The sequence below is a fragment of the Paroedura picta genome, chromosome 10 (genome assembly GCF_049243985.1).
Source record: "Paroedura picta isolate Pp20150507F chromosome 10, Ppicta_v3.0, whole genome shotgun sequence".
Taxonomy (NCBI): Eukaryota; Metazoa; Chordata; class Lepidosauria; order Squamata; family Gekkonidae; genus Paroedura; species Paroedura picta.
The window spans coordinates 67,010,240-67,023,815 of record NC_135378.1 but is presented as its reverse complement, the minus strand read 5'-3'; the positions used below and the strand labels follow the sequence as shown (position 1 = coordinate 67,023,815).

Below are 13,576 nucleotides of genomic sequence, written 5' to 3'. Positions count from 1 at the left end.
AGTCTCTTTATGCTTCTGTTCTCCTCAGCACCTCCTCTGGCACTGTCTGTACCCTTGCTCCCAACTGCCCAGTCAGTAAGAAAGGACTTGTGGATAGTCACAGTGGTGGTGCTCCCTGCTGCATCTAGGACAAATGCACGCCTGCTGTCACAGCATGAGGAAGAAGAAGAGCTGGGGGTTTTGTATTCTGCTTTTTGCTATCCAAAGGAGTCCATTAAATAAAAACTATTAAAAGAAAATAAATATATAGAAACAATACATTTAGAATTAAACAGGAAACACTGAAGTAAGGAAGTTTGGTTTTCTTGGGCCAGAAACAATCCAGTACAACTGGCAGATAACAACTGCAAGAGGGGAAATGTGGACAGGTCATAGGAATTATGCCCACTGGGAAACCACGGCCACTGAAAATTGGCTTGGCGTCCTACACAATAGGTAAAGTCTTACCCAGACATCTTGAAACGTTATAGCAGGGTTCCCCAACATGATGCCTGCCAGTACTTCACTTTCCCTTTTCAGAAAGTAGGAGGGGCCATTCTTAGACAGGGCTTGTTACTGGATGCCTTCATAGAAATGAGAGGAAAAAGAGCTGGGTTTTATACTCCACTTTTCACTACCCAAAGGAGTCTCAGACCAGCCTTCCCTTCCTCTCCTCACAACAAACGTCTTGTGAGGTAGGTAGAGCTGAGAGAACTAAAGAGAACTGTGATTGATCCAAGGTCATGTGCTGTTTTCATATGGAGGAGTATGGAATCAAACCTTTTTTTCCCCAGTTTATAATCCACCTCTTTTAACCACTGGGCTGGGTTTCAAAAAGGGTTTCCACTGGAGGATGGAGAGGACTGGTAAGCAGCTGGGCTTTCCATTTGGCCAACAGCTGGCTCCATTTCCCCTTCAAGTTTTGCTTCTTCCCAGGAGATATGAGGAAGGAGATATTCCAAACAACTCTATCTCCTGTGGCAGCCATTTTGGGTTTGGCTGTGCCTCCTGTGGTAGCCATTTTGGTGCAGGGCTTACTACACCCTCTGAACATTCTAAATGTGATCACAGGCTAAAAAAGTTGGGGACCCCTGTGCTAGAGATATAAGATGGGAACAGGAAGAAAAGGTCAAAAAGACGCTAGTAATAGGGACAGGGCAAGGTAGAAACTAGTAGGAAGGGAGCAGTTAAAATGGACCTGGTTACAATCACTACCTAAAAGACGAGCCATGCATTTGACCGAAGTAAAGGATTGTACCAACTGATCCATTTGTATTGCAGGATGTCCCACATTGAAATGAGTGATCTAAATGGAATGCGGAGGAGAATAATCATCCGAGAGGGTGTGTCCCAGCCTCAAGGGATTGCTGTTCATCCATTTGCCGAGTAAGTATACTTTTGAACGTAATAATAGGTGGTACACATTTTCCAAAGAGTAGCAACTCTTTTTGTAAAAAGTTAGGACCAAGCTAGTTTAGAAGGTTTATTCATTTATTTAGACTATTTTTAGGCAGCCTTTCCAGGGGATCTTCCCCAGGAGGCTTACAAAGTAAATATAATAAAGCATAAAATATTCAATAAAACATAAAACTGTCACAGTTCTACAGGGCCTGCAAGATGGAGCTCTTCCACCAAGTGTTTCATTGGGGCTGGGGCTTGGAGGAGTCCCCCCCCTTCCTTCATTCTTTTGGAGGTCCATCTTTGCTATTATCCTCTTCCTAACTGCAATACAGAGCCTGTCAGAACATCTATTTGGCAACTGCTGAAGTTTTGTCAACTTTTTTGGAGATTATACTGTGGGTTTTTTATGGCCATTATTGTATTTTTATCATGATGTAAGCTGCCACAAATTGGTTCGCCAAGAGTGGCAGCAAATAAATCTTTTTTATTAATTAAAAAATTAATTAAAAATTAAAAAAAAAACCCAGCTGGATCAGAAAACAGGTAAACCAGGACCTTTAAAAAATGGTTTTCAGTCAGAGTATAGAAACAGATGATGGAGTAGCTCAAAATAATGAAAAGGTGAGAAGAAATGTTTTGGCCTGGTGCCTACAAGACAGTAACCTAGGCACCAGCCAAGCTTGTAGGGAAAAGGCATCCCATAAGTGAGGTGCTATTACTGAAAAAGCCCTCTCTCTGGTTGCTCCCTGCCATAGGTTGGGGCATGGAAAGCAGTATTCGAATGGCAGATCTTAACCAGCAGACTGGAGAATCTGGGAGGAGTAGTGCTTCAAATATGCTGGCTCCTAGGCAGGGGTAGTCAAGCTGTGGTCCTCCAGATGTTCATGGACTACAGTTCCCATGGGATCACTAGATCATTAGCAGGAACAAGTAGGAAGTAGGACTGGAGAATTGTACATGGGAATTGTAGTCCATGGACATCTGGAGGACCACAGCTTGACTACCCCTGAGTTAGGGTAAGAACCAACATTTTTGGATTGTGCCCAGAAACAAAAGGGGAACAGTGCAGGTCTTTCAGCACCCAGGTGTTGCAGTCCCTGGATCCTACCATCAACGACAGCCTGATTTTAAGACCAGCTCAGATTCCTAGATCATTTTGAAAGGCTTGCACTGAACTCATTGCCATTAAATTTCTCCAGTCAATCAGCTGGCACTTCCTACTTGTTCCTGCTAATGATCTAGTGAAAGCCAGCATGGGATAGGGAAACTTGGTCCAAATCCCCACTTTGCTATGTGCGGTGACACTCAGCCAGCTGCTTTCCTTTCAGCCTAATTTATCTCACAAAATTGTTGTTAGGGAGAAAATGGAGGAGAGGAGGACCATGTGTGCTTCCTTGAGCAATGTGTATTTCACTGGTTATCACTGCTTGTGAATAGCAGATGACATTGTCTGCTGATGACACCCTGTCCTGTAGGTCGTTATCCAGATAGCCTGTTGATGCTGTAGAGATCCTGAATCAGTATCCCCTCCTGCCGTGGTTAAATGGCTAAGGAGAACAAGTTTAAATGGAATCCTGTTAAGAATGTTGGCTAGAAAGACTGAAGGTAAAGGTCTGGGAGGACATTTGAGGGGGTCCATCTGATACCTGTTGGTTGAGTGAAGAGCCTTGGGACCCAGAATTATTGCTGGGGAGGAAAGTTAATGCAACCCTCATTTAACCCTGCATGATAGCCCCTTACCTTGACTTAACTGATCTGGCCATATTGGTCCATGCAGAATCTGGGGCTAGATTATTGCAATACACTCTAAACAGGTTTACCTTCAAGAAAGCTTGGAAACTCCAGCTCATACAGAATTCCATGCCTGTCAAGTGCTGGGCAGAGTATGCATGCCACACCCACTTTGCAGACTCTTCATTGATTACTAATCAGTTCTTGGGTTCCGTTTAAAGTTCTGGTTATGATCCTTAATGGATTCTTGGATCTACCCACTTGCAGGCCTGCATCTCTTGCTACGCTCTACTGTGACAGATTTGCTGTGTGAGAAAAAACCTTCTGAAGGTGCCAGTAAATGGGTGAGACTGGCAACAGTCTATTCACACACTTTCTCTGCGGCAGCTCCCACCTTGTGGAATGACTTTGCCTGGGGTGATCAGAAAGGTCCCCACCCTATTAACATTTTTCAGAATGTGCAAACAGAAATATTCAGGAGGGCATTTTTATAATGAGAGGCTGTAGTCTAATGGAGCATTGACGGAGGTTGCTTTTATGAAGGATAGTTTTCATAGACTATTGCAATCACCCTCCTTCTACGGCACCATCTCTACTTTTGTTACTCACTTTCTGATTTATAGTATGTCATGCCTGAAACGGTTTTTGTTGTTTGCCTTGTTGTAACCCTGTTCCTACGGCACTTTCCTTTGGAATTCTCTGCTATCTGGTTGCTTTATATTCTATATAATCCATCTTGAGTGTCAGCAAAAAAGTTGAGCCATAAATGAAGGCAATAATCTATACACATATCTATCTATTTAAAATAATTGTCCTGTGATGGTTAGGGCTAGATTTTTATCAGATGCAAAATAGCAATCTGCCTATATTATTCATAGGCACTCTCCCAACTCAGTCCTGCTATCTTTTGTGCATTCCGCTTTGTATTCCAAGGGAACAAAAACCGTAGGCAATTATTTTATCTGTTTTTCTTCACCACCAGGAGACTCTTTTGGACAGAAATAGGGATCCATCCTCAGATTGAAAGTTCTTCCTTGCATGGCCGCAGTCGTCTCATTATAGCCAATTCAGGGTTAGTCTGGCCCAGTGGAATAACAATTGACTACCTGGCTGACAAGTTGTATTGGTGTGATGCAAAACAGTCTGTTATTGAAATGGCAAACCTGGATGGATCGAACCGCCGAATCCTCTCACGGAATGATGTAGGTGAGGCGTTGGGATTGATAGCTTTATGACAGTAGATCAGGGGTAGTCAAACTGCGGCCCTCCAGATGTCCATGGACCACAATTCCCAGAAGCCCCTGCCAGCGAATGCTGGCAGGGGCTTCTGGGAATTGTAGTCCATGGACATCTGGAGGGCTGCAGTTTGACTATCCCTGCTGTAGATGAAAAGGTTTCAATACTCCGTATGTGAGCCAGCTTGCGTGTCAATAACTGCACTGCGAACTCTACAAAGAGACCGAGTAAACTGCAATGAAGTCACAAGGAAAGCAAAAGGAATCTTGCTGTAAAGGCTAAGCGGAATAGTTTTATTCTCTCATATTGCTGTTTCGCTGAGAACGGGGAAGGTTTTATTGGTTTCTGAATTGGAATTTTGAGCCGCCTTGCAAAACTGGGATGAGGCATATAAACAAATATAAAAGGAAGCTGAAATGTAATGAAGAAACTTGAAGGAAAACGGAATGGAATAGGGGTTTCCTCCCCCCCCCCGTTTTTTTAAAGGAGAACCATTTACTAACTTTTATATGAGAGAATGATGAGTGCAAATAGTTTCCGAAAAATAGAAATATTTGTAATGAACTTAAACTATCAATGCAATCCTAAGCAGAGTTAGATCCTTCGAAGAGCATTTACTTCAGAGGATTTAGAAAGGTGTCATGCTGCTTAGGACAGCACTGTATTTGGTTAGTTTTCTTGTCCTGATGTTTGAGTACAACCATTATAAAATGAATGTAATAATATGGTGCCACACAGCAAAGCAGAGTTGGCTCTGTGTTGATGCCACAAAGACTTCTTCTTGTGTTGACTTGGAAGAGTGGGACAGAGATGGTGGAATGCACCCCCAATAGCCACAGGACTGGCACTCTCTGTTTTGCAATACTGTGAGGGTAGACTCAAAGCTTGCCAGTCCTGTTCAAAAGAGTTTTTATCTTAATTTAGATTTAGTTGAGGCATGGTAGAAGGAGAAGAAGAAGGAGAAGAGTTGGTTATTATATGCTGCTTTTCCCTACCTGAAGGAGGCTCAAAGCGTCTTACAGTCGCCTTCCCTTTCCTCTCCCCAGAACAGACACCCTGTGAGGTGGGTGAGGCTGAGAGAGCCCTGATATCCTTGCTCGGTCAGAACAGCTTTATCAGTGTCGTGGCGAGCCCAAGGTCACCCAGCTGGCTGCATGTGGGGGAGCGCAGAATCGAACCCCGCATGCCAGATTAGAAGTCCGCACTCCTAACCTCTACAAGAAACTGGTAGATTAATATATATTTACATCATCTTTATATCATCTTCAGAGAAGAAGATGCTGGGAAGATACCTCCATGCTTGAGAGGAGATGGATGTAGTGTAAGGGCAAGGTCTCTGTTAATTACTCTCACTATTCCACAATTAGGGACAGATCTGGCCATGAAGCTCCAGTTTTGACATATTTATATCCTTTATTATGTCCCCCTCCCTGCCAGGGTTGAAGCCAACCAAATGATAACCTTCAACATTTAGCTTGTAATTCCTGTATGGTCCTTGTATTTGTTAAACATCTTCATTATGCTGTGTGCTGATTTACTGTTTGGCCTCTACCTATATGTGTGGATTAGAAGTTCTCATTTCATTGTGTCCAAAGAAGTGTGCATGCACACAAATGCTGACACCTTGGATAAAACTATGTTGGTCTTAAAGGTGCCCCTGGACTTGGAATTTTTAAAAGTTGAAGGTAGTTACGATTCAACGAGGTAGCAGGTAGATTCCAGTTTATAGAATGCTGTGTGAACAAGATCTTCATAATTGGCATGGATGCAACCTATACTGCATTGTTTAAAGTGGAATATTATTATAATTATTAATTTGATTTATATGTTTTTATATACATATAGATGCACATCCAAATGCACCCACAGTCTGCCCCAGTTAATAAAATAACATGCCTGAAACACTGAAGCAATGCTAATCCATCCCCTTTGTCCCCCAGATGCTCCTCCTCTGTGTACCGTTTTGCACCTTTTTTGAAATGGATGCAAAATCCCTCTAAAGAGGAGATTAAAAGGTTAATTTCAATACCTGCATTTTTGTTCAGGGATAAGACTGTGAATGTGAGCAAAATTTCTTGTTGCACTATTGCTGCCCCCTGGTGTTCCTCTTGCTGCTGATAATCATTTAAGAAAAAGGATTCTCCCGCATCAATTACAAGAAGCAGAACTAAAATACTGCACAGCATGAGAAGCCCAGGATCAAATGAGGACTCTTCAATATCAGTTTGAAATTTGCCTGTAGAACAAGAGTGCAAATACCAGTGCTGATAATTACAGAGGGATAGCCTTGTTAGTCTGTTTTGGGAAAATTGAACCTGAGATTAGTAACTCTTTAAAAATTAGCAAACTTTATTCCAGTATAAATTGTTTTTCATAGGAAAGCTGTTTGGATCCGAGCCATTGCATAAGATATGTTAGGAACAGATGGTTATGTGCATAAACTTGTTTACTTAGTGTGTTCCAAAATGATAGATTCAAATGGGTAGCCGTGTTGGTTTGAAGTAGCACAATAAAGTATCACCAACAAAGATTTATTCAAGGCGTGAGCTTTCGAGTGCAAGCTTAGTCTGATGAAGAGTGCTTGCACTCGAAAGCTCACACCTTGTATAAATCTTTGTTGGTCTTAAAGGTGCTACTGGACTCTGATTTTATTGGGTTCCAAAATATATTTGTGTAAATATATGTCTATGAGAATATATGTATATTTTTAGGACATCCATTTGATATAACAGTATTTGAGGACGACATCTGGTTCTCTGATTGGGCTAAGCATTCATTAATGAGAATGGATAAGAAGACTGGGCAACCCAAGGTGCGTCTTGGAGGCAGCATCCTGAGGCCCTCCTCACTGGTGGTTATCCATCCTTTAGCAAAACCAGGTATGTTTCAAAAGTCATGCCACTTCTTTCTTATTAGATCTCTTTTTTCATTGCTCGTCTGTAAGCTGGTTTTATTTGAACATCTCAAAACCAGAATCACGGGCCAAGCAGCCTGTGGTGGAAACAGAAGGAAACTTGGTGGTATCAGCTCAGGTGAGATAGGAGCTTGATTGCTGCACAGACATTCATTGAACTAAACACTGCAAATGTTATGAGTGTTACGGACATTCCTGATTATTTCAGGCCATATGTTTTCCACTGAGGAGAGAGTGTCAGTGAACAAGACATCAGCATTCCCACACCAGCATCGTTTAAGGAGCAATGTGCATGGAGACAGAAGTGGAAAAGATCTTCAGATGTTGACTGCAGAGATTGTGGTGTCTGGTAAAGACTGCAGGCTCCTATTTCCTGTGGCAGGGGAAGCAGAGAGAAGTGGTGCTGTGTCCCGTAGTACTATTCTCTAGACAAATAACTCTGTTGAGGAGGTAGAGTCTCTTCCTCAGATCACAGAGATCAAAGGCAAAATACATTTTCAAATCCATTAGTATTCCTCCTTCAATGGAGTTTTGCCTTTCTTTGGAAACCCAGATATTAATTCCAAACCTGGACTTTCAAATGAAATATTGTTAGTTCTTTGCTCATAACACAATCCAGCCTGCTTAGACAGTCCAACCCATTGTTTTGGTCCCGGCCATTTTCACATGGGTTCAATGCTGTTGGAGAAATTCCCCCTTCCTTCTTCCCCGCAGAATTGCAGTACATGTCCTGGGGTGTCCCTGGCTTTCCCCCAATCTTTCTCAAACCCGCTTCTTTGCAAAGCCTTGAGAAAGAACATGCTCAAATCTGGATGGCTACTATGTGGGTGGGGAATTAAAAAACAAACCTGAAACAGATGTAGAGAATAGTTCTCAGAAATACCAAAGGCATACACCTGATTTGGGGGCGTGTTCATCTGTTGCAAGAAAGTGAGTGGGTGAACACCATATGCATGTTGACAGCATGTCTAGTGGGGTTTTCTTTGGAACAGTTGACTCTACTTAATTTGCCTGAAGCTATTAACCTGAATGTATGTGTTATGAGACTGGAACAATGTTTCCTTATTTTGCGCCACAGGCCAGGATGATTGTACAGCGCTGCTCTGCGACGTCAATGCTGAGTGCGTTTCAAATGAAGAAGGCACCACTTGTGTGTGTCGGACGGGGTTCAGCAAGGAAGGCAAAATGTGCTATGGTGAATTCCACTGGCCAACTCTCAGAAATGCCATGTCCAGAGCTGCCAGCCCCCACTCCCTCCCCACCACCACCCCAAGAGCCCTGTGCAGTCCTTGGTGGGGCTTTAGGGGGCAGGTGAAGGTGGTGGGCAGTCTCCCATCCCTCCCTGCCACCTGCAAGAACCCTCTGTCCACCCTCCCCCCGAGAGCGCAAAGGCCTGGAGCAGCCTGCTGAAACCTCGGCAGCTGTTTTCGTGCCCTGCTGAGGCTTTGTGAGGCTGCACCAGGCAGCCCCCTGCCACTCTTTCCCCAGGTCGGCAAAGGCTTGGTGCAGCCTGTGGCATAGGCAGGAGGGTGGGTGGGAACTCTTCCCCCCCTGGGAGCCACACCTCCTCTCCTGATGGCAGTCAGGGGCAGACTGGCAGCAGTTGCAGCCAGATTGTCCCTGGCTGGGTTGTTGGTGGTGCTCGCGTTCTGATTGGCCTGGTGGCAGGAAATAACGTCCAGACAGTCTCCGCCCACTAGGGCTTTGCTCAAATATTTTAACAACAAAAGGTGTCACAGATGGCCTGTAAGGGAGGCAAGGCTAATAGAGAATGATGGGAATTTGTTTCTAGTCCAACAGGCTAACCACTACACCACACTGGCTCTCATGGTGCTTTTCCCTCCTGGGTTTCCCCCCATCCACCTTCCCTCCCTCCTTGCCCACCCCTTTCCCCAGTTTTCAACAAAGTTTCTCTTGCAGATATTGATGAGTGTGCCTTTCACCTGGACCAGTGTGATCGAATCGTGTCAAGATGTGTCAATACTGAAGGCAGCTACATTTGCCAGTGTTTTGTGGGCTATCCTGAAAATGGGCTTCATTGTTCTGGTGAGCCAGTGAGTTGGAGGCGGCTCCTGTTTATCTCTTGAAATGATTTCACCCCGTAACATGGAAGGATTCTTTTTTAAATATCCAGTTTCTGCATCATAGGCATACAATTCAGAGGTCCTGTTTTTGCCAGTGCTGTTCTATTCTTCTAGTTGGCCTGCTCGTTACCAGTCTGTTGTTAAAGGATCTTCGAGACCACTGTAGAAAAAGAAAGCAATGGATTTTGCATCTGCAGGACCAATAATCCATTCTGGGTATAGCCTAGGGTTCTAGTGGTAGTGTATCATAGGTCTTTAACATTTGTTTGATGTCTTTGGACCCTGGAAAGATATTGCTGCAATGAGGTGCACCCCAGCATCATCATCTGAGACTTTTGTGTGCCAGGCAACAATTAGAAAACGAATGATGTTTGCAAACCAGTCGTGTTAAAAATGATGATGCAGTTGATTTGCATTTGTTAATAATGGGTTATAAACTGGTCTGAAAGGCCTTGGCTGCTTATACTAAATCCATAAGCTCCAAAAGGCAGTTGACAGCTATCATCATCCCTTCCCTTGTGGCCCTTTTGCACCACTGGCATCTCATCACTATGCAAAGCCTGTAGTTGCCAGTGCATGTATCCCCCCTCCTCCTCTGCTTTGCAGCCCTAACAGGGGCAGGGAGGGATAGATGACCCAACAGAGAGGTATTGGGAATCATTACCATGCATATAAATGAAAGCGAGGACTGAGTCACTTGCGAGACTCACAAAATCATTTTCATTGTTAGTTTAAGAGTCAGGAGATTCAGAGTGCTGACATCAATTAATGAATTAATGAATTGCATTTACATACCACCCTCCCCTAAGGCTCAGGGCGGTTCATATGGAATGAAACCAAACAACAGCATATTGAATTCCATGACTATATCGAATAAAGGTAACAGTCATAATAATAGCAATAAACAGTGAAAATAACAGTCTAAAGTAAACAGTAAACAATCTAACTAACAGACCCCTGGTTGGTCAGCATATGGGTTCGAGGGAGGGAGGTTCAGGGGCCCAGTCGGCGTTGTTTAGCTTCCGTCGACCTCAATCCAAGCGCATTTTAAAGCCATTCTCTAAACCGGATTCTCTGATTCTCATGGACAGGGCTTGAGAGCTGATGTCAAACTAGAAGTATGCTGTGCCGTCCCCCCCCCTCCCCAGAGCCAAGTATTGTCATAGTCACGAAGACCGCTATTTTAAAAGTAATTTCCTATTTTAAGCACTGGTACCAGGTATAGCAGTATTGTTTTGAAAAGTGGAGCTGGCCTTGAGGAGGTTTGCTACGTATCTCTGTCCCTCCTCCACTCTCCCACAAGTGGAACCTCCCCCTTCTCTAGACTTAAGTCCTCCGGCACACTCACAATCTTACAGCCCCCAAAACTGTTGGTGTCTAAGGTGCTACTGGACTCACGGACAGCCTTCATGTAGCGGCTGGATAGATTCTTAACACGGATGCCTTAGGCTGATCCTCCACTGAGCAGGAGGTGGGACTAGACGGCATGGAGGGCCCCTTCCCACTCTACGTTTTTATGAAGCTGGTTGTTGTAAGGCAGACCAACATGGCTACCCTCTGAAACAGTCTGCAGATTACCAATTTAGACGAGCTTACTAGCTGCAGCCCATTCGTTGGAAGGACTGGTGGAGCCTTATACAGCTTAGGCACACTGGATCACCATCCTTCACTCAACATGGGTCTGCCAATGACAGGATGCTTTGAGTTAGGGTTGTCACTTCCAACACCAGGAATTCCTGTGATGCTAAGTGAAAAATGATATTGTTAATTGGGTTTGCCTGAGTACTTTATAAATGTTGGAATAGACAGTGTCTGGTGTACGAAGAAGAGAAGACGACCCTGCAGGGGGCAGCAAGAAGACTGTTAGATGGGATAGTGAGGTCAAGACCTTCTCTCCTGTTAAGTGTCATTTGTTGTCTGTCCCCAGATTGTTACTTTCAGACCATTTACGCGCTGAGAACTTCACTGCCCCAGCTCCCATGCAGGAGCACAAATCGGGGGTGGGTGAGGTGCACCAGGCCAAATGCTCCCCCACATGTGGGTGCAGGAAGAGGTGAGGCAACCTGCCACAACTAAAACTCCAGCCTGCAGCCCAGCATGAAACCTCCAGTGCGTAAACGGCCTCAGAGGCAATTTCTTGCTTCTTCTCAGAAGCCATAGTCTCTCTGTCTCTGTCTGTCTGTCTGTCTGTCTCTCTCTCTGTTACACAGGTAGTCAGCTCCTGTCTCTGTCTCTCCTCTGCACGATCAAGTATGGTAATTCGTTAATAATCCTTTACCTATACTTAAATCAGGGTGTGCAACCTTACTGCCTTATTCATCTGCTCACAAAGTCTATATCTCCTGTACCTGACATTACATTTTATAGCACGCGTGGCCTGGCCCCAGTGGCATTTTTGCCAGACCCAGCTCTTGCAACTAATGAGATCCACGTCTCTGGTCTAGCTCTCCCTTCCTTTCACTCTCACAGTTAGCAAGGAGGCCAGGTCCATCTCCCCTCTTTCCATTCAGTTAGTTTCATAGGTAACGCTACCCACTATCAGTTCAGTATTCTAATTGCTGCATAGGCCCTCTGCCAATGTGTTTTGGCCCAGTTGTTTATGGGGCCAGTTAGAAGAGCTGGGATTGGCTCTTTCAAGCCTTGGATGCTTTCGGACCTGGATGCCTAGAGGATCACTTTCACCCTCATGAACTGGCTTCTGCTCAGAGATCAGTTTCTCTAGAGCAAGGGTAGTCAAACTGTGGCCCTCCAGATGTCCATGGACTACAATTCCCATGAGCCCCTGCCAGCGTTCGCTGGCAGGGGCTCATGGGAATTGCAGTCCATGGACATCTGGAGGGCCGCAGTTTGACTATCCCTGCTCTAGAGCCTTGCTTAGTGTGCCTGCAAGAGGAAGCTGACACCCCAAGGTTGCCAACCTCTGTGTAGTGACTGGAGATCTGAAATTACAACTCCAGACAATAGAGATCAGTGGAGAAAATAGCTCCTTTGGAAGGTGAGCTCTATGGCCATCAACTCTCAAGCCCTGTCCATGAGAATCAGAGAATCCAGTTATGAATATGGCTTTAAAATGCACTGGATTGAGATCGACCAAAGCTAAACAACAATAAAGCTGTTATGATTGAGACGTAATATCAGGGCTCTCTCAGCCTCACCCACCTCACAGGGTGTCTGTTGAAGGGAGAGGAAAGGGAAAATTATTGTAAGCCACTTTGAGACTCCTTCAAGTAGAGAAAAGCGGCATATAAGAACCAACTCTTCTTCTTTTTCATTATACCCTGTTAAGCCCTTTCCCTCCTGAAGCCCCACCCTCTCCAGGTTCTTTCCCCCCCCCAATCTTTTGACCTGGCAACTGCTTGCCACCCTGAGATCATGGACTTCCCTGCCCCATGAAGCTCTGGAATCCCCCTCAGCCTGGCCTTCTGTTCCGTGGCAGCAGCCATTTTAAAAGGGTATGTTTGCCCGACTTGGTTTCTATTTTGATCAGTGCTGTGTTTCAGAATCTGCCATCCAGCCTACTATAACAGCCAGTGAGGAGTCCACTTTGTCTGCCCAAGATGGTCCAGCTGGCTGCCCACCATCATACTGTCTCCATGAGGGAATCTGTGTTTATTTTCCCAGTCTGCAAGTTCATGCATGCAAGTAAGTCCTGAACTCCCTGAGCAACAAAAAGATAATTTTTAACTCAACCTAATCACATACGTGTGACCTTCCATTTCCGAAATATTCTGGTTTCTCTTCAGATTGCATAAATCTTTTGACTTTTACTAAAACAAGTACAGTGTATAGGTTTAAAGTGTCAGACTCAGATCTGGGGGTGATCCAGTTCCGAATTCTCACTCTGCCATGGAGGTCTGCAGGGTGATTTTTGGCCTGTCACTCACTCTCAGATGCACCTACCTCACAGGGTTGTTGTGAGGATAACATGGCAGTGAGGGGAACATTGTAAGACACTTGGGGTCCCCCACTGGGGACAAAGGTGGTGTATACATGAAGGTAATAAATAAATATATAGGATCTAAAGTCATGCCAGCAGGTTTGTAGAGAGGGTAAAAGTAACTGGGTTCATTTCTCCCATCTCGTGCACTGGTTTGCCCAATCAAAGATTTTTAAAAATGTGGGCTTTAAATTTATTTATTTAAAATTATGCCTGCCTTATTAAGCCAGTTAACAGTTCTAGACCCTAGCCCTACGCTAACCATGACACCTGGTTGGCTCTGTGTGATGGGGG

The 13,576-nt window shown here is 44.6% G+C and overlaps 1 protein-coding gene across 3 annotated transcripts in view; it reads left to right on the top strand.

Annotated features, from left to right (window-relative positions):
• The window catches only part of EGF (epidermal growth factor), a 46,746-nt gene that overhangs the window by 19,048 nt on the left and 14,122 nt on the right, over positions 1-13,576 (top strand). For 2 of the 3 annotated variants that reach the window (XM_077300619.1, XM_077300618.1), the window contains exons 11-17: positions 1,261-1,365; positions 4,094-4,317; positions 7,059-7,226; positions 7,470-7,610; positions 8,340-8,456; positions 9,182-9,307; positions 12,846-12,987. In XM_077300619.1, coding sequence (XP_077156734.1) covers positions 1,261-1,365; positions 4,094-4,317; positions 7,059-7,226; positions 7,470-7,610; positions 8,340-8,456; positions 9,182-9,307; positions 12,846-12,987 — 1,023 coding nt within the window. Of the gene's footprint in view, positions 1-1,260; positions 1,366-4,093; positions 4,318-7,058; positions 7,227-7,469; positions 7,611-8,339; positions 8,457-9,181; positions 9,316-12,845; positions 12,988-13,576 lie in introns of all 3 variants that reach the window. The other variant, XR_013224870.1, reaches the window with a different exon arrangement.